Below are 27,828 nucleotides of genomic sequence, written 5' to 3' on the forward strand. Positions count from 1 at the left end.
ATTACTGAGTAATGAAATCTCAGGATGATTGGCGCAGCCGCGCTCAGCTGACACGCCAGACAGGAGCGCAGGTCCAAGCAGCCCGAGGGTCTGCTGGGGGCCGGCTGCTGACAGAGCCTGCTAAGACTTCATGACAAATGATGCACATTCCTGAGAGGAATAGAAACCGGAGCTGCTGCAGTTCGCGTGGAATGCGAAATGAAAGCTCACGCTATTAAAGACACGTGAACAGTAGAATCAATCGGTTCTTTAGAAAATGGATAGTTTGGGGCTACATCATTTAATAATATCTCCAGTCTAGTGTCGCTTTACGACGCAGACCATTGAACAGGTGCGTTGCAATATTCACTGGGGCAGATTTACAAGCCGCTTGCGCCACTTTTGCGTCACTTTTAACATGGGGAAAGTGACGCAAAAGTGGTGCAAGGGACTTGTAAATCTGCCCCACTGCCTCTAATGGCTTCTTACCTTAGTGGTTGGCTCAAGCTTCAGGGCCCTCTTCAGAATGGTCATGGCTTCCTCATGGTCTCCTCGCTCTGACAGCAGCTGTGATAGAAAGCAAAAGAGGACTTCAGCTTGAGGAAGAACCATCAATACACCTGTGAATTAATCTCTGGGTAGAAACGGAAGGAGAGTTCAGTGGGCAGACATCTGCGCCCCTGCCTTTTCTTCCGTGGCAAAGGACAGCCCATATTGTTATGTAACACTGCCTCTTTTCGGTATCCATTCTAGAGGTTGTCAATTCTCCTGTAAACTCTCGACCTCTGCCACACAAACACACCTTAGACAAGTTACCTTTTGAAGTTTTAATGCCCCCTTCTTGCAGTCTACTTGTCCTGTAGAACCTATTCATTTCTTTGCAGTCTTAGCAAATACTCTTCAATTTCTTTTTCAGTCCACGTTTATACTCCTGCGTTGTAGCTTGTCAAAATGTTAACTCCATCGTTATCAATCGTCAGGCATTTTATATTTATATAAGCTACAGTTAGTGGGTGTGGCCTAGAGACAAGTGAGCTTTCATTACAGACAGGAAATGTAGAACTGTCTCTGACTCAACACAACAGCTTAACCACATTTAGTGCCAATATCGATGTTATTTTATACACATTCATATGGTGCTCATTATTCCACTGGTATCATATTCAGTACCTTCTCACCCTGGTCTTGAGGATTTGTGGTAAGTAGCAGGTGGCGTAAGAATATTTGGTGTTTTGTTGTTGATGATTAGACGTGCTATATATTTACTGGAGGTGGCCAGAGATCCAACCATGATGCTTGGTCCTGTGCATAGCCTGGTGGGTTTGTTAATGCATGAATGTACTGGAAGTATATGGGTGAGTTTAGAAGTTCTGACATCCATCTGTTGGATTATCTGGACAGTGTTGGGTGGATGTCTGTTCGGGCATGTACTGTTGTCTGATAATGAGTACTGATGGAGTGGAAGAGTACTGTGTGGGCAGACTAATATTCGATTAGATGACAGATATTCACAGTGTTGGATGTGTGTGAGGTGTTCTGTTTGACATATTGTGTTAAAGGTTCCCTTGTGTTGTTACTTAGTGGAAAGTACCACTGTGCTGTTTAATTGTTCATATTTATGTCTAATGTGCTCTGCTAGAAGTTGTGTTCATGTTGTGTCCTCTTTGGGCCTAATGACATCCATTTAGGATATACCTGAGCTGTGCTGGGTGTTTCTGGTATTGTCTACTGTAAGTGTGCTGCTGGCCTGCATGCTTCTTCACCCACTAATGTGGAGATCGAAATAGAAGATGGCATCGAAACCGAAGTAAGGGCAACTTATTTTCGAAAATGAGGACATTGAAAAGAGTTCTGGCAGGCTGTAGTAGCTTTCACAGCTGAAGCACATTTGAATTGGGCAGGTGAAAAGAAGCAGTTTGTACCACAGATGAAAATTAAATAGTCCCAAAATTGATGTGAGGTGTCCAGCATCCTACCATCTGAAACCATCTAAGCGCTATATCTACTGCCTGATATATAAAATGGTAAGCACAGTGCCCAAAGGTTTGCTCGAAAGCTGCCACCGGCATTGCAGAAGGTCGTGGTGCCGAACTCCAAGGTTGCGTATGCTTGACCCCCCCCCGTCATGCATCTATATCCCATTACGAGACACTCCCTGCTCCTCCGTACCATTTCTGCATGTTCTTAGTCATTTAGACTTTCTCCCTTTGTCACAGTTTTTCTGTCTTTCTCTTCCTCCTTTCCCCCTTTTGAGTTGTTCTCCTTTTTCTTCTGGGTCAAGGTGTGGTGAGGAAAAATAAGTGCAGGTCCCTAGAATGAGTGCCAGTGGACCCACTCGCTCAAATTAAGCACTGCCTGTGTCCATCACTGTGCAGTGAAATGGCAAATGCTTTTGGAATGGGAGAATGGAAAGGAGGTAACCCTGCTAATTTTACCATCAATTTAGCCAGGCACCACGGTGCAGAAAGACAAGGTGCGACTGATGAGAATACTGATGGATATGATCAAATCAACACTGTCACCAAAAGACTCTGTCCAACTTTCAGAAAGGAGTATCAGAATTGTGGTGCTTTTAGTGTCCCTTCCTACCTTGTAGGGGCGCGGAAGCAGGAGAGAGTTGTGTGGTTTATCAAGATCATAAACAGTATGTGGGGAAGGATTGTAGTTTCGTTCCAGCCTAACAACACCACAAGGTAATGATTAGATTACAAAAATAAGCAAGAGCAACCGAAACAACTATGCACAAGCATAAATTAGGAACTTCAGCCAGGAAGGAGAAGAACGGGATGCATGTTACAATACCACACCCATCAGGTCATGCTGAACCTCCATGGGACACGTATTGGCATTACTAAATGTAAAACCTGTTATGTAAATTATCTAATGTGCATTAAAGTCTTGAAAGGTTGCTGGCTTTTACTTCCTTATTGCCACTGGCCCACAGAGAGCCTTCAGACCTTGAAACATGAATTTGGAATGTCAATATGTCTACAGTTACCGGTGAGTTTAGGCATTCAATAAGTCATCATCCCTCTGTTACTCATCCTTGCATTCATTCATCCTTTCATTCACCCACTGACTCGTTTTTGCTTTCATCGACTTACCCATCGACAATGAAAATACACTCAAAAACTCAACAAATATAAGCAATATAAATTGAAAGAGTAAAAGCAGAAAAAAGAAAACATGGCACCACCTAAAAGTAAAAGGCATGTGCTTGCAATAACATAAATAAAAAATAAATAGAATTGCATTTTGCAATTTGCCGTCAGCGGTTGGAAACAAGTCAAACGAATTCCCCTCCTAAAAAAGCAATCAGAAAGTAAAACTAACCTTTCTAACTTTCAACCAATACTCTGCTGCTGGCCTTTGCCAAGATACTAGAGAAGCTGGTTAATCAGCAATTGTATGCATACTTAGAGCAGAATAAGTTGCTACATCCCTCTATGCCGGGCTCTCGCCCGGACTTCAGCACAGAGACTACACTGTTGGAGGTGGCAGATACCATTAAACTAGAGTGGATCGGGTGAAGCAGGTGTCCCTGATTCTCCTTAATCGATCTGCAGCTTTCGACACGGTCCAGCACACCACTCTTCAACAGCGTCTCGGTGACATAGGTGTATGCAGTACTGCATTGGCCTGGTTACGCTCCGTTTTGACATGGAGATCTCAGTCTGTATGGATGGCTCCATTTACCACTGAACCTAAACATCTAGGCTTTGTTGTTCTCTGAACCAAAACTTCAGGGCTTCAGGTTTTCAAGAGACCCGCATTGAGCCCTACATTATTCAATGTGTATATGACCCCCATCGCGAACCTGGTAGAATCATATGACATACAAATAGTTTATCATGCTGATGAAACTCAATTGCTCCTTCCCTTGGATAAAAACGCCCCAAATGCATTAAGCAATTTTAAGCCATGCATGTCAGTGTTTCAATCGATGCGAAATAGCTGCCTACAATGGAATGCCAGCAAAACAGAAATCTTGCTCTTTGGGATTCCACCGCCCAGCTGGGTCAGTGACATCTAGCCAAATGGTGTCCCATCCCCACCAGCTCCAGCCATGGTGGCTGGTAACTTGGAGGTAAAATTTGATAACTCTGCTCCCTTCGCCCCCCAGGTGGCTGGAGTAGTAGGTTCCTGTTCTGAAGACCAACATGATAAAAAGTCAAGATATGAATTCTACGGCGTTGATGTCGAACCACCAGGCTGCAGACGCTGGGTCGGAGTCAGAGCGGTGCATCATGGACTTCGGTGTAGCGGTGCTAGATACCAAAGCAGCAGAAGTACTTCAGAAGAACTGCTGTTCTATCGGGGCTTGCGTAGGAAGTCACGGTCATTGCGTTCCACTAAGAGAGTGGGGATCACCGCTTCAGTGCAGGCAGCGGCGATGCATTGATTTTGCAGGGATGAGCCGGTTTCAAGGTGATGGCTGGAGTCGATGCGTTGATTTCTTGGAAGCAGCACCAGAATTCCCTCCAAGGGTCCAGGACTGGATTTGGCACAATTTGGCAGGTCAGGACTCCCAGCAGAGGAGCCCAGGTGCTAGTAGCAAGATGCAGGTGAAATCTTTGATAGCTCTGAGACTTCTAACAGGAGGCAAGCTCAATTCAAGCCCCAGGAGAAACTTTAGAAAGCAGGATGCAGAAAGAAAAGTCCAGTCCTCTCACTCCCAGGCAAGAAGCAGGCAAAGCAAGCAGCAAAGTGGCAGTCCCTCCTCGCAGAGTGTCTGAATTAAGCAGACCACTCTTACCCAGTCCAAAGATCAGGGCTTGATCCATCACCGTTTTTTAGCTCACTGCACCATCCCAGCTCAGAACCTGGCTACATGCAAATTAGTCTGTTCCTGTCCCGGTGCATGATGGGAACAGGGCAAACCAAACTCCCAAGCCAATTCTTATACTGGGAAGGAAACAAGCTACCGGGGACCGGTTTCTGGCATTTCAGCCTCGTCGGCCCGGCTTGCTTGAATCCTGATGGTGCAATGAGCAAGGGACTCACATCTGAGTATACCCTTCCACGCTTATGGTGGACAAAATGACATGAGTCCCTTGCTCACTGCTCCATCATGATTCAAGCAAGCCGGGCCGACGAGGCTGAAATGCCAGAAACCGGTCCCCGGTAGCTTGTCTCCTTTCTGGTGAAGAATTGGCTTGGTAGTTTGGTCTGCCCTGTTCCCATGATGCACTGGGCCAGGGACAGACTAATTTGCATATAGCCAGGTTCTGAGCTGGGATGGGGCAGTGAGCTAAATAACGGTGATGGATCAAGCCCTGATCTTTGGACTGGGTAAGAGTGGTCTGCTTAATTCAGACACTCTGTTCATCACCACCCCCTTTTCTGAAACATTCTAAAAGTGGCATTTTCAGACCTGCAATCAAAAAAACAACTACACTATAATAAGTGTTTTTAAACTGTGATTCCAGCGACAGCAAACTCCAGTGTTTTATCAACTCCCAATTCGAAGATACCCGTGTAAAATGCTACAGGGCAGCTCCAATGCTAACCTATGGGAGAGACAGGTCTTGCTGTAGTGAAAAGTTAATTTACTACTAATTTCACTACCAGTACATGTAAAACTTAAAAGCACATGTCCCACCTTTGGCTTACGAGCAAATATTTAACAAGGACCCCCTGAGTATGTGGAAATACAGTTCCTAGACCAGGGAAAAACAAATAAATGATATGTATCAATCTAGGCAACAAACATAATACACATAGAAAGGGACTGCGCTACAACCTTTGTTTTTTTGTTAAAAGAGAGTACAATTTTATTCAAAGTTTATCAAGGCACATAATATCAAATTACACATTCAATATCTACAATTAACAAACATGACATAATAAAATCAAGAAAACACAATGCATTAATAAAAATGAAATAATCCAGTTTGTATATATGGATATACATAAAATAGAAACAAGATAAAAGGGGAATGTGGCAAATTATATCTCTACGCGCGTTTCGGCGGACCAGCGCCTTCTTCTGGAGCAGCCACGATAATTTTTAAAACATCGTATGTACTACGTTTAACACCAAGAATGAGTCTGGTTCCTAAGCGGGAACTATATCCCTTCTTGATATCTGATGATATGCTCTATTTCAATTTTCGTCCAGTGATGACTTTCCAACTGAGGTAATTCTTACTGGTGGTTTAGATTTTATATATCCTGAAGTTTGAAAAGGATTCTCGTTTAGACCCGCCGTCCGGAAACAAAAGCGTGAAAATCACAGCTAGATTTATTTGCTTGAAGATGTAGCAAAAGATACATACAATCCTCCTGATGTGGGGATCGTGTAAAGGGTAATTTCCTTTTTATTTTTGTTCCAGTAGAGTTCTTTGGATAAGATTAAAATAACTCCCTGTAGATATTGAATGTGTAATTTGATATTATGTGCCTTGATAAACTTTGAATAAAATTGTACTCTCTTTTAACAAAAAAACAAAGGTTGTAGCTCAGTCCCTTTCTATGTGTATTATGTTTGTTGCCTAGATTGATACCCACCTTTGGCTTACACCACACCTTGCCCCTAGGGCTACCTGGGGTCTAAGTTAGGGGTGGCGTTCATGTAGTAAAAGGGAAGGTTTGGGTCTGGCAAGCAGGTATACTTGCTAGGTTGACATGGCAGTTAAAAAATGTGCACACAGTCTCTGCAGTGGCTACTCATGTGGGTGGCACAATCAGTGCTGCAGGCCCACTAGTAGCATTTGCAGTGCACTGTATGAGGGACTTACTAGTAAATAAAATATGCCAATCATGGAGTAATCAAATGCCATTATATTTTAGGCACAGAGCACATGCACTCTAGCACTGCTCAGCAGTGGGAAAGTGTCCAGTTAAAACACCTGCAAAAAAGTCCAGCCCACCGTCCAAACCTGGAAGCCAGAAGCAAAAAGACTGGGGCAACCACTCCAAAAGATGCAAGGTCTAACAGACTTTTCAAAATGTAAAAAAAAGTTTCTTTATGTTCTTCCTCTACCGCAGCAAAAAATGAGATTCAGGCTCTAATCACCTTAACGTTTGACTATACCAATTCACTATATTGGGGTCTACTGAAAAGACTACATCTGGTTCAGAACGCCGCTCGTAGGCTCCTGTTGCACTCTCTAGAAGAGTCCATTTCCAACCTACCCTGGTGTCGAACTCAAGACGCTGGCTTACTACCGCCCTATTTCCCTGATCACCTATTTGGCCAAGTTATTGGAAGCCCACGGTGTAAAATGCATGTCCAATTTCTTGGAACAAACCGAGTTCCTCGACCCACACCAAGCGGGTTTCCGTCCAGCCCACTCCACAGAAACTGTGATACTGGCGGTTCTGGACTCCTTACATGAAAAGGCAGACAAAGGCACCCTCAGGCCCTGGTACAGTTAGATCTCTCGGCTGTATTTGACACGGTCGACCATAATACATTGGCTGACCATGTCAGTGAGGCAGGCATTCAGGGTGACGCCCTTAAATGGATCATCTCCTTCCTGGAAAACCGCACTCAGGCTGTCCACATGCACGGTCCCCCAGGGCTCTGCGCTCTCCCCGCACCTGTTCAACCTCTACCTTCTCCTTCTGATAAGATGCCTGAAGGAAAGATGGGTGGACACCTTCAACTATGCTGATGATCTCCAACTTATGTTTACTATTGACAACTATCCCCAGTCAATAGCTACTTTTCAATCCACCATGACATTCATCGGTCAATGGTTGGACCACAATCACTTAAAACTAAACCCAGGTAAAACTGAACTGGTCCTGACAGTTGGCGCCCATAACCAATGGGGCCCACAGTACTGGCCAAGCGATTTAGCCCCCACCCCCGTTCCCTCACCCTCAGTGAAACATTTAGGGGTCACCATAGGCAAAGTCCTTTCCCTAAAATCGCATGTAGGTGCAGTGATTTCCACGTTTCCTTCAGCTGCGCAAAATCAGGAAGATAAGTAGGCTTCTGACCCAGGCAGCTCTGGTACCGGTGTTGATAGCCCTGGTCATGTCATGTTTAGACTATGCCAATTCTACGTACCTTGGTCTACCAATGGGCCTTACTAAACGGCTACAAATGGTTCGGAACCAAGTGACCAGACTGGTATACAACCCAGGTGGCAACACACATCCCCCCTTCTTAGGAAACTGCACTGGCTCCCCATTTCCCAGCGCTGCATCTTCAAAGTGGGTTACCTGGTCTTTAAATCCCTGAATGGCCAGGGCCCTAAATTCATAAACAACCTCATTTCCCGCTACACTCCTGCAAGCAGTCTCCGATCGGCACAGCTCCAGCTTCTGACTGTCCATACATTCAAGCTAAAGCGCAAAGGGGGTTGCAGGTTTGCAACTCTAGCCCCCCGTCTATGGAACTCCATCCCCCTGGAAATCAAAATCTACTGAGTTGCAGAAAGGCTCTCAAAACCTGGCTTTTTATAAAAGCGTATGAATGATCTGTCTCCAGGTTGGCTACCCCCCTAGTAATCAGCGCCAAGAAACCAACCGGTGTATGAGCGCTTTACAAATCGTTGATACCATAACATAACCTGAAATAGTTACACTAGCTTCCTATCAAGGAACGTGTGATTCTGTCACAAGGAGTGTGTGGTAGTGACATACAGAGCTTTCTATCACACTAGCCCTCAGTACCTATTCAACAGATGTATTCCCTATCAAACTTCCAGGTCACTCCGGTCTTTCAACTTCCTGTTGGTGGTGATTCCTAAAATTCAGAAGGAAACATAGGGCAGCAGCTTCTACTAATACCTTGCTACAAGGGATTGGAATGGCCTCCTCCAACAACTACGGGCCATAGAGGACATCCAGGCCTTTAATTAAGTGACTCCTCAAAACTTGGCTTTTTAAGTCCTCTTTCTAAACTACAAGTCACAAAGAGATTAGTCCTACAGCCATCACCGGTACACTCATTGAGTAGCTGTTGCACTCTACAAATCCCCCAAATAAATAAACGGTTTGGAATGGTATTTACATTGTACTTCATTTTTTTAAAGTTCTAGCATGGCCACCACATTCAGAAGCAACACACTGACCATCTTGAGTGGTAAAACAATGATGCTCTATGAACAATACCATTTCAACTTTTAAGATGGTCACTCAGTAAACATTGTGTTTGGCGGCCATCTTGACATAGATTTATGTATAGACTATAATCGTTGCACTGATACAAGATGGCTGACATAATGCTGCGCTAAATGTGGTTGCCATCTTGAAACAATAAAATAATATTACACTATGGTTAATAACATTGCAACATGGCCTCTCTCTATAGAAGTAATGGCCACAAGGTATTTGGAGCACTGCAGATAAAATTAGCGTAAAGTTATTAGCCCGGGGAGCTGAGGATCCTCTAGAAAACACAAGCAAAATAAAAAAAAAAGAAGGAAAGAAGCAAAAGGAGACCTAAAAAAGGAGTAAATAGAAAAAAAACTGTCCCGCCAGCCCTGGCTCTGAAGCACAATCATTTTCTGGAAGAGGCAATCACTCACAGGGCAACAGAGCCAATGGCTGACGTGGGCTGATCTTTTGCCACAAGCTGTATGCCGTCATGAGCAGCATAAGCAACATATGAATGACATCCACAAAGACTAAAGGCAGAAAAGGGCTGACACTAACCCCTCTAAGAAACTATATTTCTGTATACATTTGTTTTTTTTTATATTCTTCCATTACAAGTCATGGAAGACTACCAAACCTGTCAGGCCTGCCTAAGAATATAGCAACGATTATCACAATGTAAATCTTCTACCCCCAGAGTTTGTCAAAAGAGGAAGCCAATGACAAAATACTTGCCTTCAGCAGTCATCTGTAAGATTCCATATAACATGATACATGTCTACAGGCTTTAATACAATACACCCTTAAACGCCTATGAGCTTTCAAATTATACTTTTCGTAAAAAATATAAGACCTACTGCCTTTGTTGTGATGTTAAATAATAAACAGAGCAGTCCAATGGCACTGCCCATAACATTTCCCAATAAACATATCATGCAATATAGCCGTTGAAATTGGCTTGTCACCATAACCAACTCAGGCCTTCTCTAATGAGACTTAGTTTTTCCGTAAGGCAATAGTGGGGCATACAGCAATACAATTATAAATATTTTCAAAATTACATTTGGCATAGCAATATGAAACCCTACTAAAAGGGCTTAACGAGGATTATGTCACTGCACTCCTTGTACTCCAGGACTGTGAAAGGGTTAAACACAGTGTAATAATACAATACCATGGTGAGGCCTATACACCATATTGGCTTTAATATACACTTTTAATAATAAATACGTCAAGCCTACTGCCTTTGTAATAGATTTTTATAATAAAAAGATCAGTCCTGTGGCATCAGATACCTTGTTACAGTGAACCAATCAAGCCTATAGATTTTGTTTATTAGCTCATCACCATTACGGCCTCTGGCCTACTGTAACGAAAGCAGGCTTTTCCCCACAGCAACCATTAGGCTTACAGTCATAAAATTACAAATATGTGTACATTTACAGTTGGCTAAACAATATACAACGCTGTTAAAAAGGCCTAAAAGGTAAATCACAGTGCAAACCATCTACTCTCCAGAGATTGACAGAGAAGGTAACCGACACCAAAACCCTTCCCTGCTACAACAATCTTTGAGATTCCATGTAGCAAATACATGTCTCCATGCAGTGTAATATTAGTCTGCCCTTAAAGCCTATTGGCTTTAACAAATGCTCTTCTCGATAATATGTCAGGTCTGCTGCCCTTGCTGTGACCTATCAAAATAAACAGATCAGACCTATGGTATCAGATATAACTTTTAATGATTTATTTGTTTATTCAGTGTTTTATATAGTGCAAACTTGATCCCGTAGGGTGTCCGAGTGCTTCACAGTAATGACGTAAATACTTATTTCTACATTTGTACACTCACAACCTGAATATGTACATCAAGAACTCATGATGTAACTACTGCCGTATGCATGGAGAAATGTTAAACAAAATGAATTGAAAAAAAAAGAATAACCAAGATAAAATGACACAACCTGTTTGCATGGTACAGTCTTAAAGCATGGACTGGTCTGGATTTTAACTAAAAATGGATATGTATAAAAGTAAAAATATATACATTTCTATTCAATAAGGAAAAAAAACAAAAAACAGTACATTAAAAATATAGGCTATATAAGAATATTTAATTTAACAGTTCTAAAAAGCAATAACAAATGTCAATACTGAAGTAAATCATAAACATATCTAGGAATAGATTACAAATGTAAAAAAATATTATGTAAAGAAAATATATAGATATACCCAAACACATTAATTGGAAAATATATGGGTTTAGGAGAAGAAAACAACAAATGCAATGCTTGTTTACATACAAAATGTATACTGATAGCAACACCTATTAGAAAATATATTAAAAAAACACAAACTGAAAGCAATAAATAATACTATACTCACTGCCATCTCTTTCAAAATGATTAGCGTATTGTGATATCTAATCTGGTCAGTAAAATTACTTGCAACATTTTTAATTGCAGCAGTCACATTAAGAGTGAGATCATAAGCATTGCGTTGGTGTGCAAGTCATGGTTTGAATTGTTGCTTTTCCGAATGAACCAATCAGGTATACACAACTTTTCATTGGCTTGTCACCATAACTGACTCAGACCTACTGTAATGAGCGTAGGCTTTCTCACTAGGCAACCTTCAAGCATACAGTATTAAAATTAGAAATAGATACAAAATAATATACATCTGCTGCTGAGAGTAGTTAACATGGATATTAATGTGCAAATCTACCACGAGTTTATAAAAGGAGGGACCAGCACCAAAACCCACACCAATTTTGGTAATCTGTAAGATTCCATGTAACAAAATAACTCTCTACAGTTTTAACATAATGTAATAAAAATTCAACCTCATAGGTCTTTTGGCTTTTACATATGCATTTCAAACAAAATATGTTAGGCCAACTGTTTTTGTTGTATCTTAAAATGGTGGGAAACATAGAGGAATGACATCAGAGAAGAAAAAAGAAAGGAGAAAAGCAGTTGCAGAAAAGAAAGAGAATTAAAGGCAAAAGATAGAAAAGGGAGAGGAAAGAAATCGAGAAGAAAGAGGGGTGAGACAAAAAAAAGACTTAGGTTGGGAAGGGCGACAAACCAAACAAAAGTGGTAAGCAAGGAAAGATAGAAAGTGAAAGAAAAAGCTTGCGCACGCCAACGTCAAATATGTGAGCGAGGAAAATCCATCGAGCGAGGAACGCGGGCGGTCAGATTTCTCAATGCGGCCACTCGCCTTGAGCAACCTTCCGTTCGCATTGAGAAACCTGCCGCTCGGGTAGAAAATCTACTTGAGAGGTAAGAAAAGAAGAAACGCCCTCTGGTGCTGCGCATGGTGCAATTTGCACAGATTTTACTGCGCGGGACAAACACTCTGCAATGAAAAACAGTAACGGCATGACCAAACGCACTTGCAGAACTCCATGTAGTGCGGTGGACTTTTTTGGTCACTTCGCCGAGTTCCACGTAGCGGAACTCTTAGAACTCAGCCCAGGCCTAGACCTAAACTGCTAACTTTTATTTTTAAATGGAAATCTCTTGCCTTACTAAAAACGTCATTTCGCGTTTATTTCAGTATTTTCATGTTATTCCTTTGAAAAAATCATGTACTCCTAATATCCTAGTACTTTCACTATCACCTCTGGATTTCTTGCTCATCCCCACTCTCTGTCATATTCTCCTCCTGAAGTCAACTCTACTTGTATAGTGCTTATTGCAGTTAACAAATATGACATACCTTACACCACTTCCTGGGCTCTTTCTACCAGATCGTTTTTCATAGATTACCATTGCCACTGACTTTTAACTGATGATCAGGTTCCGAGCATTCTTATTGCCTCTCTAATATGCAATCCCTGCATGTTCCTTCATCCCAAGGGTTTCCTTGATGAGGTTACTCCAGCTGTTACAGTAGTGTGTAGAAACAGAGCCTCACACAGACAACACCATACCCTCACTTACCCCCCCAACAAATTAATAACCCTCAGAGATTATCATGAAGCTGTCAACAGTCTCTCACTGACATTTAACAGATGTGATGGTTTTAATCAAGTTGTGATGTTTGTGCTTTCTCCACTTGTACAGCCACTCAACCACTGGAGCCTTAGCCATGGTTCACTTGTCCTCATTTGGCATGGCGACCATTCTTTCTCCATGGGCACATGGTGCCATCTTCTTCCTTATATGCACGGAGGACTGATATACTTCAAGAAGCAGAGCAGTCTGACTCCACCGCATATCTCTATGCGCCCACAGATGCAGGTTGACTTGCACACTCTTCTGAATCTGCAGTCCTGCTTAAGACCACTATGGCATTCTCCCTCAGGAAACACCAACTAATTAGTGCTATCTATATATAGGGTTACAATGATAGCCTTAGCCCCTTTCTAAGACCAAAACATGTATTCTTTTCAAAATACTGTAGGCTCTGGGAAGAGTGTTATTCTTGCACCCTTACTGCCAAAATAGAAAACGAGCATGTCAGGTGTTTCGTGCTACCTGAAAAGAAAATATGTCGAAGTTTAAAGCACCTAGAATCTTGGCAGCACCAACCACCAGGTAGCGTATTACATAAAGTGCCCCAGGGGCGCAACAGGCGTTTGCACCTGGTTTGTGCACCACGGGGCACTTTGGTATTACAGAAGGAACCACAGACATTTTTGTGGCCATTTGTTTAATACTGATAGCACTGGCGCACATAAAGCTCCAGTGCTATCTGCAGGGGGCATTCCCCATGCAAATCAGGGAATCACTTTACATCTGTGCCTGTGCCTTATTACAGACGTGGGAGCAGAGGTAAAGAAGCTCTCAGGAGTGTGCCATCTAAAAGGTGGTGCATTGTCAGTGCACCTACTGATGGCAGTCCTCTGGAGGGGGGAAATGGGGTCCCATGGACCCACCCAGACATCCCCTTGCAGGCGGGCGCAGTCACTAATCTCCTTCAAAAGTGCAGGTGGGTACCGCCTACACTGTGAAAACACGGAGCGTCTGTAGAGCAGCTGCTCCGTTTTTCACAGGAATGCGCGGCCCCCAGGGCAGCACAAGTTCACGGCATTCATGGTAATAGGGCACATTTTCACTGTTTGCGTCCGCAGCACCTTTTTAAAGGTGCGCCCGATGCAAACAATGAAAATGCTCGTTCACCATAATACACCACTAGATAGGTACACAGGATGGATCAATCCGTAAGGGAATATTGGGATCCAGGTTGTTTCATTGCTGTTCCTTTCAGAAGCAGTTAGGCCTGACTGAGCACTAACATACTCAAATCATACGGCATCACAACAGAGACCATAGCTGTAGTATAGTAAGATTCTGGCGTTATCAGGTGCCTTTGTGATTCTGTATCAAGAGATCTGTCAGAAGTTGATCAATTGAAACCACCCTGAATGATGCCTGATTAAATGTACCTAAATGTACAGCCTTCAAAGTAAGTCAATGCTCACAAAACAATTTTGTTTTTAAACTTAAAACCTGATTGTCCGGACAGACTTAAATTTGGTGCAGTGATAAGTTTTAGACCATTTTAGAGCAGGAATGCTAGTCCTAGGACAATCTGTATGGAGTAACAAGGCGCTTTACACAAATGTTTACATAACAAAAAATAACATAACATGATGAGGAATGTGTGGCATGTAATATTTTCGATGTTGTGCATGTGGTAGACAGTATCATTAGTGAAAAGGAGTGGCTACAAGCCATGAATAAGGACAAGATTTAAGAGGACGTTAAAAATATATTAATTCAAGTTGGGCTAGGCAAGCTCTCTTATCCTATCAACTTCACCTTTTTTATATAAAGCAAAAGATGAATTATCTCATGAGCAAAATATTATTCTTAGAAGAAACAAAATTGTTCCTCTAGAAGAAATCAGAATGAAAATTATTAAACCTGATCACATGGATTTTCTTGGAGAAGCTGGCACTAAAAAGTTAATCAGATAAAATTACTGGTGGCCGTATATGGATGTTGCAATTAGAGAAATATTCAAAAACTCACCATGCACCTATGACTTCTATGCAATTTGCAGATGGACAATGGCAATGTCTGGCTTTAGATTTTGTGTTGCCGGTTACATTCTGGCTAACTGCAAATATATAGTTTTGGTAGTTAACCAATTTTCAAAGTGGGTTGAATGGAAATTGATGAAGGAACCCACTATAGAGGAAGTGACTGTTTTTCAGAGGTTTTCCATTTTCAATTACTACTGATAAAGCTGTTCCATTTTTATCAGAGGGCATTCATATGTTTATAGAAACAAAGAACCAAATGTGCTCTTTTGTGCTATCCATTTAGCAATCGTATTGCTGAAAGACGTAATAGAAACACTGTAGAAGCTTTACAAAAGTGTGCTAAAATGAATGTTTCAACACAAAATTCTTTAGAGGAGCGGATTTGGGCATACCACAGAACCTCTTATTCCACGACAGAGCACTCACCTTTTGCCATGTTAAACAATCGCATACCACACTCTTTAATTATTTCCATCCTTGTTAACACTGTTCAGCAAAATACCTGCAGATCCCAGTGTGCATGAGTTGACACGGACATGTTACAACTAAACAAATGAAGATTAAGTCCTAGCATGATGCTAAAAGGAATATTAAAGAGGTTATCATCTTGTAGGGCAATTTGGTGAAAATTATAAATCGCAGATAAGATATCAAATGTTTCTCCAAATAATCTCCTGTTCACAAAGTAATACATGTGGGAGAATCTTTAAATCAGGTTGTATGATGGTAATTGATGCAATCTAACCAGGATTGTGAAAATGAACTTTCGAAACAGCAGCAGGGAATTAGAGTTTACAGATGACAATGGTGGTTATTATGATGACTTTGCTCATGAAGTATATTTATTAATATTGTTTTGGATAGTTTTTTCTCTTGTCTCACTCAATCATACATAGTTATTGTAAGTTAATTTGTTTTGCATCATATTTCAGGGAGGAGATGTGTTGTATTCAATATTTCATGTCAGTCTCCGTTTCCTGCCTTTGTCTCACTCCTTCTGTGGAGGTACTTTGAATGTATCCTCGTGTCTCTCCCTTGTACTGTAATTGTTCTGTGTCGTGCTGCTGTGCCCACTGTTCCCTCCTGTCTTGTTTACTTTAGAATCACCCATGGCATCCATATTGGAATGTTTTTTCAAGCAACGTTATTTGCATTGAGGCCCCTATTGCTCAACCTGTGTGCTGGGGGCTCTCTATGTACTATAAAACGTTAACCTATCTGTTTCCTGCTCCTCCCTGAATGGAAACTCTATGGTTCCTGCTGCAAAGGTAAAGGTCTGAGCCAACCAAGCCAATTTCTTGACTATGGTTCAAAAGAATGGTGGGGTTGATGGTATGAAATATCATATATAGAAGAGGAAGTACCAAGACAGTGAAACCGCCAACATTCAGCCCATCCTGACATTTACTAATATTGCTAGCAGGATGCACTCCACGCCACAGTTTGCCTGTGACCTGCCTGATATTCTTTCAGAATATTGCTTGATTCAATTACTTTTTGGCTGTTGGATGCAGGGAGTTAGTCGGACAATTAGCAGGATCCAATGATAGCTGTGTGGATTACATATAGGGAAACATGTACATAATGCCCCCTGTGCAATTACCTGCCCATTTCAATGTACCAACATGTAGAGCACTCGTTTGCATGCCAATTTATAGTAAGGTCTATGTGCAATGTGTGCTTTACATAAAGGGCACTGTGGAAGCTCACATCCCAGTTTGGTTTACAGATATGAGAATAATTGAATATGTGAAAGAAATGTAAGTTTTAGCTAAAATAAAACCATGATAACTGTCATGGAAATGCTTGATTTACTTACAGGGCATAATGGAACCCTTGTGGCAATATATGTTTTACATACATTCAGCACTTCTGGAAACTGTAATTTCAATAAATGCCTTACATGTGAGTCAATGGATCTGTAAAATCAGTAATCGGAACATGAAAAGTAATGTATAAATGTGCTAGCACTCTGAGCAACAGCCCTTGCCTCCTAAACGCACAATCAGTAGGCACAAGGAACAAAGAGGAACCTTGGCCTTTTTGAGCATCAGCGATCAAACAGGGCCTGATGATGCATGTAGCAATACTCTTGCACATTTAAATGGAACCCTTGGTGGGCATCACTTCAGATTATTTTACAAAACCCTTAAATATATTTGTTAGCATCCTGGAATATTTGAGCAACCCTCATATGTGTCAGGTATGCCCTGGAAAAAGGAGTAATCAACCAGAAATTATAGCATCACTTCTGATGCCATGTGTTTTTTTTCTGGCACAGACATTTTGATGGATTATTCAGCAGCCAAGGAACACTGTCAGTTTTCTTTGTACAGTGTTTAAAACTGGTGGTCTCTCTTGTAACAGTAGGGCTTTGATTGTCATTCTTTCGACTGGGGTAAGAGACAGGCACTGATATGCCTGTTGAATTTCTATATTTGTCTGCTCAGTAGTCAGCGTTTTATGTCAGCAGGACAATCTTTTCATTTGCACATTAATTATTTACTGCTATGGAGAAATAGTGCACCTGTATGCTGTGGCAGACTCTGAGACTGAAGTAATAGTCCATCTTCTCAACTGCCAGTAAAATCTGTTTTTAACCAATATCTTTGAAAATATGTGCTCTAGGGTGTACCATTCGCCCTCATTCATTAACAATGCTCTTGAGAAAAGAGGCTCTCTGGTGACAATTGTAATGAACATGCCTGGTATACAATGGCCCTTTCTGCTATAAAGAGACTCTCTGTTTTACTCTCCCTGTGCAGGCACACTTTATGCTGCATGCAGACACCCTTGCACCAGAACTGTGCCTTGGCAACATATTGGAGTGTGTGACACCTCCTAGGTGCTAATATCCTTAAACTCTGGGAGGAGACAGGAATATAACATTGTCAGATTCTTTGTTTTCTACATCACACAAAGTGAAGATACTGAAATCTATTGAGTATATAACATAACAATCCTCCAGTTAAACAATGCAACTAATCTAATCTACATCAGCATGGTCTATGTCGCAATTCCAGCTGTATACCTTTCCTTTCCTGTAAAGCGCTTTGACGTTGTCCATGTCCAGCTCCAGTACAGCATTGCAGGACACGAGCACCTGCTCAAAAAGATGTAACTTCAGCTGGGTAGCGGCTATGTTATTCATACATTTTATTCGATGTTCGCAAAGCTCCTGTTTTTCTTCCGTGCTCAGAGATGCTGTAAAATAAAACAATGCAGATGTAAGTACCATGCAGATACACCACACAAAGCATTCCCACAACTGCCTACACTCTACCTTGCAGGAATCATTATGCAGAATCTAAAGCAATAATATTTTCCATGCTATTTGTCTGAACCGGGTACGGATTAAACGTTTCCCGAACTAACAAAAACATATGTTTGCATGGTATGGAGAATATCATTGCACTCAAATCATTAAAGCAAAAATAGAGGTGTATAAAGAGATACAGCTGGAGGGGGATAGAGAGAGATATAAGGATAATTAGATTACCAAACAAAGTGGCACTGTGTGAAGCAAACATTAGGGGTATAGGAAGGTTTAGCTTTGCTTATGTATTTGGGAGGCTTCGACCGAGCCAAAGAATAACTGGTCCAGCACTCTGCTGATTTCCGACCTCAAGATATCCTATACATGAAGGGAGTGACCTCCTGCGGCTTGAAAATGGCCCAGGGAGGTACAGGACAAGACTGATACATGGGGTCAGAGGCTGCTGAGAGGGAGGGATGCTCACAGAGATAGTGCAAGACGGCCGATTATGCGCTGGGGTGGAGGCTGTGATGGACCAAATTTGTGCTGGGACGAAGACAAACAAAGGGCCAAGTATTTGCAGGTGTGAAGGCTCCGATGAGTGGCAGATGCTAAAGACAACAGTCTATTTGCTTCCATTTGGAGATCAGCTTGCCTCTGCCGTGCCATGAAAGGATACTAAATCTGCTGTTTGTTTTTTAAACTTTGCAAGCTTTGATCTATACAACATTTGTAAAGTTATGAAAAGTTCTTTTTTTTTTAAAGAACTATGGGGCTTTAAACGTCAGCTGATAATGCAATTACACACACCAGTGGCATTAATGGGTATTAAGCTATCATCGTCAGTATAACTTCACAGTTCAGCCCAGTGAAAGTAAAGGGATGCGTTTGGAAAGTTTTACTTCAAACTTAAAGGGCAGCAGCATGGTTTAGTTAGTTACATTTCCATTGCTGTCAAATATGGTGATCTAAAGGTCACACATGTGAATTTAAGTAAGGCCAACTCAGCTTTCCATCCTTCTGAGGTCAGTAAATTGAGTACCATAACTCAAACTATAGTAAAATTTGGTGGATGAAAAAACATGGTTCAATAAATGGTGGTTCACCCTGGTTTGGAAAGAATTTAACTTAAGCACCTGGCTTCAACATGGATATTTAACAGGAATACAAATCAGTATGGAAGATCAAACACACACCTGAACTCTTTTTATGCTTTTAAATAAAACATTCTTCAGTTTGTGGAATGCACTGGGTGCTGATTTCAGTCTGGAGGGCAGGAATATTTAAAAGGCACTAAAGTGTGTTACAAAGGTGGTCAAGTCTATGAACTCAACAGACAAAGCCACTGGATGATAGGCTGATTTCACATCAATAAGGAAAAATAAGATGATCATCCAATGAGAGCCAGCATTTAATGAATACATGGCAGAAAATGGCAATCCACAACTAAGTTTTATATTGGGGCATCTTATATCTACACACAAACTGATGTCTGCAGATTTTTTCCTGGCAATTACCCCAGCTGATAACCACTCTGGTGAATCAGCTGACACTATAGTACCATCAGCACACAAATCGTCTAACAATTTTGTTAAGTCTTCTCCGTAACTCAATGGTATTTGTCTGACTTTGTTTTATATGAATGGCATCTTCTTTAAGGGGCTCAAAACATTTCACACACCCAAATTTCGGAATCAGAAACTTTTTTTCAATACATTCCTCTGTACTTTACTCATCAACATGCAGAACAACCATTTCACCAAGTACTATCTGATACTTGCTGCCTGGTTTCAAGTTTACACAGATACAGTCCAAATCACACCATTCAAAAATGCCTCTGCCTTTCTCTGCAAATTACACTTAGATCATTATTTCACATCCTTCAAGTAATATAAATATCCAAACCTGGTAATATCCTGTTCTCCAAATGCCTTTGGATTGGAATCTGTATTAAATAACACCCTATACGAAAACTCACAACCACATATAACATATGCAATTATAGTAATTTCGTGATCCAGAATCAGCCGTAAAAGAATGCTAATCCATGTAGAAGGTTTTTTAAAAACTTTATTTATCATTTTCCACATTACAGAAAACAAACAAACATTAGAAAAAGGCATTTCAGCTGAAGTTACGAAGTACACACCAAAAGATTGTCGTCACATGAACACCAAGTATTGAGGAAAAAGGGTCAGGCAGATCAGGTCGATTACCCCTTCTCAAGGTTTGCCCGGCGTTAGCCGCCTCTCACCCAACTCTCGGTTATCAAATAAAGAGGCAGGCGCTGGAGACTGGAAGGCAGGAAACAGAAGTTTATTCCGACGGAGCAGAACACGTCAAATCAGACAACAGGGTATCTTCTCGAGGTGCTCTCACCGCATCTCTGAGGCCTGGCCTCTTATACACAGTTTTATGGCTTTATTACATTTATGACATCCGTGGTATTGCTTTGAAGTTCACAAAGGCATCTTTGGAATCCCCGGTTCAGGCCCGTTCTCACACATATCTACAGTAGAGGTCCCCACCCAAATCACAGCATGATGGCTATCGCGCAGCTGGGCATTCCGCTGGGAACAGGAATGTGGGCGATCGGTCGGATCTAGGGGGGGGAGGCATTGATTAATCCCCGCTCCTTTGATGTGGGGCGAGGTCCTACTGTAGGGGCAATAAACTGCATCTGCTGAGCTAAGTGATGGCCTGGGTTCAGGCCGGACAATCGGGCAGGGAGGAAGAGGTTATCAAAAGGGCCTGTTCTATGAATGAGATAAAAGAGTGAGGGGGTTCAGCACGGGATGTGGCTTGGAGGCGGGGTCGCGCTGGAGGTGCGTTTATGGCCCAAGCAGGAGAGACCAGGGGTTGTCGGGGATGCTTGCGAGGCTGGGGAGTGAGAGAGAGAGAGAGATGCTGGCTATCGGGAGTGGGCAGAGAGGTCATGGCAATCAAAATGGTTGCTGCTTACGCGCACGTATGGATCTGAAAGGGACAAGATGGCGCCGATAATGTTTACGCCACAACCCAGATTTTAACAGTCCTCCCTTTTCAACATATCTAGCCAGCTTGTCAATTTATGTCTATCCCCATTAGATTACGTATTTCGATATCATACAAAGCGTTCATACGTTCAGTGTCGAAATTCGGAGTCTTAGGGCACATGCAGTTAGCGATGAGTGAGCACAAAGGTGGCAAGCATTGAATACCTAGGCAACACCCACACAGTACCACGACCGGTATCAATATAAATGTAAACAACCTCCATCCCCAGTCCTTCAAAGTACCCCAAAAACCAGCTCCTAAGCGACCATCCTTCTTGCTCCTGGTGAACCTCTGAGGAAAGTCTGTGGAGGTGCTCGATAGCTTTGTAGACTGAGGGCGAGTTATCTGGCACGTAGGTGCAACAGCTGGATCCGATGATGCGGCATGCTCCTCCACGGTCAGCTAGAACCACATCTAGAACAAGGCGGTTCTGAAGAGCCACCAGGCGGACTGCCTGAAGCTCGGCCGTATTGTTAGTGAGGATGCCAGCCGTGATGTTCATGGTCGTTTCTACTGCCTGGGTCAGGTGTCGGATGGCGCGGCTGTTTGCCATTGGGCCCCACAGAGGAACAAGTCCCTTCACTGCATCCAGGAACTGTGCTCCGGTGGAGTCGGCTTGTTCAATGTCTCTTGCGCGCTTCTGCCGGTGATGGTTTGCTGGGGCCACGTACGTTGGAGAGAGAACGAAGGCGATGTAGCAGGTACCCCCCCAACTTTTTGGAAGCCAAGTGTAAGCTTTGGTGCCACAAACAAAGTACATATTCGGAGAAGCAACAAAGGAGGGGGGATCAATTGAGTCCAATGTTCTGGTGATGTGGCAGGAACTGCGACCCACCAGCTGCGTTCCCAGGCCTTCGAGGCACACGAGGCCCGTGACATTGATGACAGACAGAGCCACAGTCAGAGTGGCAGCAGTTCGTTTCCGTAGGTAGGAGAAGGTGGGTCTGGCTGGATTATGGAACACCTGCATTTCAACTCGTTCCTTGGCAGGGATGTCCATATGAAAGGAGGAACCAGAGGTCAAAGGACAAAAGGGAGCAGATGTCCTCCCGGTTTTGTTCAGCCAGAACCCATGGTAGAAGTGTGACACTGTTTGACCAGAAGTGGCGTTGTCCTTGTAGCTCTCTTGCAGGAGGATCAACCAGGCAAGGCAGGAGCCATGAACTGAGAAAGGGGAGGGGATGAAAGGGATGGAGTGTCCGGTGGCATGCAGGAGTAACCCGCAGATCCAGCAGTTTGTGGCGTTGGCGGCAAGGTTGTGTTGGTGCAACAGTTGCACGAAGGCATTGTTCCAGAACTCCTTACGCCTTTCTCGGAGCTGAGGCGAAAGGGGGATCAGGTGATGCTCTTTATAGTGGTTGGCTGTGCAGTGGTCAGCAATATCTGATGAGCGGGTGCACTCTCTTCCACGATCCAGAAGGAAGTCATGAGGAGGAGGCAAAAGAGGAGGAAAATGAAAAGGGCAATTGTCTTTGATTTGTGCATACTGTCAGTCTTTGGGTTCCTATAGTGGGTATTTCCGGTTGCTCCCGTCATTTTCTTATCTGGTGCTTCCATCATCTTCTTATCTGGTGCTTCCATCATCTTCGAGGTGCTCGGTAGTGGGCAGAACCGCAGACTTCGTTTAGCTTCTCTCCGGGTAACCCTTGGTTGTGTTTTAGGCTACCGTTCAGAGATTCAACTTAGTCTGTGGTCTACTTAGCCGAAGCTCCCTCCTTTCGACGCAGGAAACACCCTTCCCTGGATGGCACAGTGGGATCTGAGAATATTGAAAGTTCGAGTGCCTCGGTATCAGGATAACAGTTCAGTGATGGCCGGTCTTTGTTCAGGAGCTCTTCTTGGGTGCTGACGTTTTCTGTCATGGCCAGGGTCGAGGAGACCTTCTTACAGTGGTGTGCGTGCAGCCAGTGTCGTTTCCCCTCCACTCGAAGAGCCGTCCGGGTGGTGATCAGTACTTGCCAGGGGCCCATCCACCGGGGTTCCAGACTCTTTGCCCGTTGGAAATTTCGGATCAGCACATAATCCCCCGGTTGGATATCGTGACCCGGACCCCTGGAAGCATCGGGGATGGCCTGCTGCACCTGCTGATGAATGACAGACAACGTTTTAGTCAATTTGCACAAGTAATCAGACAGTAGGACATCCGGGACGTCGTGAATGGAGGTCGGTTTAGGGGCAGTCCAGAGGTTCATTGGTCGCCCAAAATACAACCTCGTAGGGGGTCAAATGGTGCTTAGTGGGAGTGGAGCGCATCGATAGTAATGCCAGTGGGAGGGCATCTGGCCATTTAAGTCCTGTGGTGGCCACTATCTTCGACAGTTTTAGTTTCAGTGTGGCGCTGTGGCGCTCAACTAAGCCAGCAGATTGGGGGTGAAAGACTGCATGAAACCTTTGTTTTACACCCAACCCTTTCAAGATTAGTTGGATAACTTCAGCTATGAAGTGGGGGCCGTTGTCGCTCCATAGAATTCGACAAAGGCCGTAGCGAGGGAAAAACTCTTTCAGCAGTACTTTGGCAGTGGTCATGGCAGTGTTATCACGGGTTGGATAGGCTTCTACCCATTTGCTGAAGGCACACACAATGACTAATACATACTTCAGGCTTTGGTATCTTTCTAGTTGGATGTAGTCCATCTGAAGGACCTCAAAGGGATGGTCGGGGACCCCAAACCCTCCCCGGGGTACCACAGTTCCTTTCCCAGGGTTGTGTTGCAGGCAGATAAGGCATTGCTGGACCAGGCATCTGGCTGAGTCGGGAATTTTGTCGTTGTGCCAGACCCTGGAGATGAGTTCGATCATGGGGGCAGATCATATGTGTGCGGGGGAGTGTGCCATAGTCAGTATGGGGATCAGGTACGAGTCAGGCAGCAACCATTTGTTTGTGTCTTTTGTCCACCAGCAGCCTTCATCGTCTTTCAATTCCACCCGTGCCCATTCAGTTAATTCGGGTGGTGAGCTGGCCATCTGGATGTCCTTAATCGTTTCCCTAGCGTCAGTCCATTTTTCTGCTTGTGACCTGGTCACATACATGCGGGTCGTCGTCCTATTCTCAGCTGTGGTTCGGGCAGTGACGTCGGCTAGTGCGTTTCCCTGTCCTATGATGTCCGTCACCTTTCTGTGTGCTTGGCATTTGATTACGGCTAATCGTTTGGGGAGGAGAACTGCTTCAATCAGGGCGGAGACTAGATCTCCGTGGAGGATGGGCGTGCCATGGGACGTCAGGAATCCCCTTTCTCTCCACAAGAGTCCAAAATGGTGAACCACTCCGAAGGCGTACTGACTGTCCGTGTAAATGTTTGCCGTGGTCCCTGTCACTATAATACATGCTCGTGTGAGGGCAATCAGTTCTGCCGCCTGTGCGGATCGTTGTGTGATGCGGGCTGTCTCAATTACTGTTCGGGCTGTCGTTACTGCATAGGCAGCTGAGGTGGTGCCGTCGGAGAGTTTGATGCAAGAGCCGTCTACCCATAGCTCTCGGTCAGGGTCTGCGAAAGCGGTGTATCGGAGGTCAATTCTACTCTTAGTCTGTTCGTCTGTGAGGGTCACACAGTCATGTATAGGGGGGACATTTGGGTCGTTTTCGGGCAGAGGTAACAAGGTGGCTGGGTTTAGTGTGGTGCATCTTTTCAGCGTGATGTGGGGTGCAAGCAGAGTCAGTTTGTATCCAGTCAGTCGGGCGCTAGTCAGGTGTTGCGTCTTAGTCTGGTTCAGGAGGGTGTCAACAGCATGGGGCACTAATACCGTGAGGGAATTCGATAGTACGATCCCCTCACTTTGTCGGATAGAGACAGCAGCGGCAGCTACGGCTCGAAGGCAGGCAGGCAAGGCTCTCGCTACGGGGTCAAGGTTGGCAGAGAAATAGGCACATGGTCGTTGCTTGGGGCCAATAGTTTGAGTCAGGACAGACAAAGCGCACCCCTCCCTTTCGTGAGTGTAGAGAGAGAAGGGCTTGGTGTAATCGGGGGTTCCTAGGACTGGTGCAGAACAAAGGGCGTCTCGAAGTTCTTTGAAGGAAGATTGGCATTCGGGGGTCCAAGGGAGTGGGAAGGGGACATCTTTGGCTAGTAGGGATAGTAGTGGCTTTACAATGAGGCTGAAATTTGGCAACCACTGCCGGCAGAAGGAGGTGAGACCTACCAGGGAGCGGACTTGTTTCTGGGTCTTTGGGACAGGGGTTTCTAGAATGGCCTGAATTCGATCGGGTGTGAGTTTTCTCCCATCTTTGGACAAGAGGTGGCCTAGGTAGGTGACCTGGGGTTGGCAGAATTGCAACTTCTTCTTGGAGACCTTGTGGCCATTTTCCGCAAGGAAGTGCAAGAGTTGGATGGTGGCTGTGACTGCAAGTGGAGTGGTGTCGGCCGCCAAAAGGATGTCATCGACGTACTGTATCAACACCACTCCCTCCGGTAGCTGAACGGCGTCCAGCTGTCTCTTGAGGGCCTGGCTATAAATGCTGGGACTTTCTGTGTAACCTTGGGGAGCTCTACAAAATCTATATGAGCGGGATTTTAACGTGAAGCCGAAAAGGTAGCGGCTGTCTGGGTGGATGGGGTTGGAGAAGAAAGCGTTCTTGAGGTCTATTACAGTGAAGGTGGTGGCGGTGGAAGGAATCAGGGTCAGAATGGTGGCGATATCTGAGACTACGGGGTACTGAGGTACAACTACCTTGTTGACCTCTCGAAGGTCGATGATGAAGCGGTACGCTTTCTCATCTCCCTCGCCCTGCTTCTTCACAATGGGTAGGATAGGGCTGTTGCAAATATTGCTGACTACTTCCTCTACCACTCCTGCCTCTACCAGGGACTGGATTATCATTACCAATGCCTTCTCACCTTCGGGCGATATCCGATACTGTGGAAGTTTTGGGAGTATCGCATCTTGGCGAACAGTTATGTGCACGCGGTCGATCATCGTTCGTCCTACATCAGCGTCAGTTTTAGCCCACAGATACAGAGGCAGAGAGTCAAGTAAGGAAGCGTCAGCGTCAGAGATGGAGAACATGTGTCGTGCGGGATGAGGTCTGAGCAAAGTCGGGTTATCGTACAGAATGACTCGAACTCCGTCCTGTGAACACCTGATGGTAGCTCGGAAATGCTTCAGTAAGTCAAGTCCCATAATGGCATCGGGGGTGTTGGAGGAAAGCAGAAACGTCGTGTCAGTGGGGTTATTGTCCAAGTCGAAGGAGACCGGTGCGGATAAGGGGTTAGTGGAGGGCGTTCCATCAAAGCCTATTGATGTTATGCGTGAGCCAGACAAGGGTGCCCTTGGAATCAGTCGTTTAGATAACGCACTACGTGTCGCGCCAGTGTCTACCAGAAATGGAGATTTCGTACCTAGGACCTTAGCGGTGACATAAGGACCTTGCTGGTCAACATAGAGCTCGACTGTATCCCTCCCTTGCCCTAGGCAGTCCTATGCAACGTCGCGGGCATCGTCACAGTCAGTCTGCTGGCATTGGTTCTGTCGGGGGTGGTCAAAAGTGTTCGGTCTGCCTGATCTGTCATTTCTGGCGTCGTTTGTGTGCCCTCGTCCCTGTCCTTTATTTTTCGGCCCACCCGCTACGTCTTTTGCGTCCCTATTTTTGTACATTTCTAGCAGGACCGGGCACTGGGACTTCCAATGCCCATATCCTTTGCAAAACGCACACTGGTTCTCATCGAGGTCTGTTCGTGGAGCGCCGGGTGCGGGTGTGCGGTCTCTAGGGGGTGGATATCTATGAGCGTTCGACTGGTAGTTTCCTCTATACTGTTCCCTTCCTGTCGTCACTCCTTGCAATTGAGCAATCATCACTCGTTCTTTCAAATCCTTTTTCTTTTTCTCAGTCGCCCTATCGTTCTCGTTCTTTTGCCGTTCGTAGTATTGAGCCATCTGAAGGATAGCCGCGGGTTTGGAGGCAGCCCAAGTACTTTCACTAGTCTGTAGTTTTTGCGAGACTTCTGGTATCAGGCCTTTTACAAAGTTCTGGACGAACAAGTGATGTCCGGTCGCAGAGGTCATGTCCTGGCCACTGTAATCGGAGAACACCGTTTCGAACCGAGAGAAATATTCTGAGGCGTCTTCCTGTGGTTTCTGGCAGCAGGCCGTTACTACCGACCAGTCCACCTTCTTTTCTGGTACTATGGTTTTCAGTTTTAGTACTATTTTGTCTGGCAGGTCTAGAATCGATTTCAAGGGTTTCTGTCCGGGTTCTCGCTGTTTGTCTATGCCATCGAGTTGTGACCAGGTATGTCCGAACAGCTCAAGGTGGTCGACTTTCCGGATTTGCTTCCACACATCAGCTGGCAGACATAGCCCGAAAAACAAGTCGATGTCCGCTAGGGTCATAATCGTCGAACCAAAGGCGGTACCTAATTCTGTGTAGAAGGCAGTGGGGTTCTTTCGTAGATCTGGCAAGGACTTTCGGAAAGTCAGAATGTCTTGCCGATCCCAGGGTTGGTAGACCCAGTTGTACACTACCCTCCCTTTCGCATCTTGGTGGTTAATATCGTCATGTGTTCCCTGT

At 44.2% G+C, this 27,828-nt stretch overlaps 1 protein-coding gene across 1 annotated transcript in view; it reads right to left on the reverse strand.

Annotated features, from left to right (window-relative positions):
* The window catches only part of LOC144824150 (uncharacterized), a 325,877-nt gene that overhangs the window by 153,079 nt on the left and 144,970 nt on the right, over positions 1-27,828 (reverse strand). The window contains exons 5-6 of the mRNA XM_078683279.1: positions 18,066-18,238; positions 469-546 (exon numbers count right to left, since the gene is read on the reverse strand). Coding sequence (XP_078539405.1) covers positions 469-546; positions 18,066-18,238 — 251 coding nt within the window. The remainder of the gene's footprint in view (positions 1-468; positions 547-18,065; positions 18,239-27,828) is intronic.

Source organism: Lissotriton helveticus, chromosome 3_1 (genome assembly GCF_964261635.1).
Source record: "Lissotriton helveticus chromosome 3_1, aLisHel1.1, whole genome shotgun sequence".
Taxonomy (NCBI): Eukaryota; Metazoa; Chordata; class Amphibia; order Caudata; family Salamandridae; genus Lissotriton; species Lissotriton helveticus.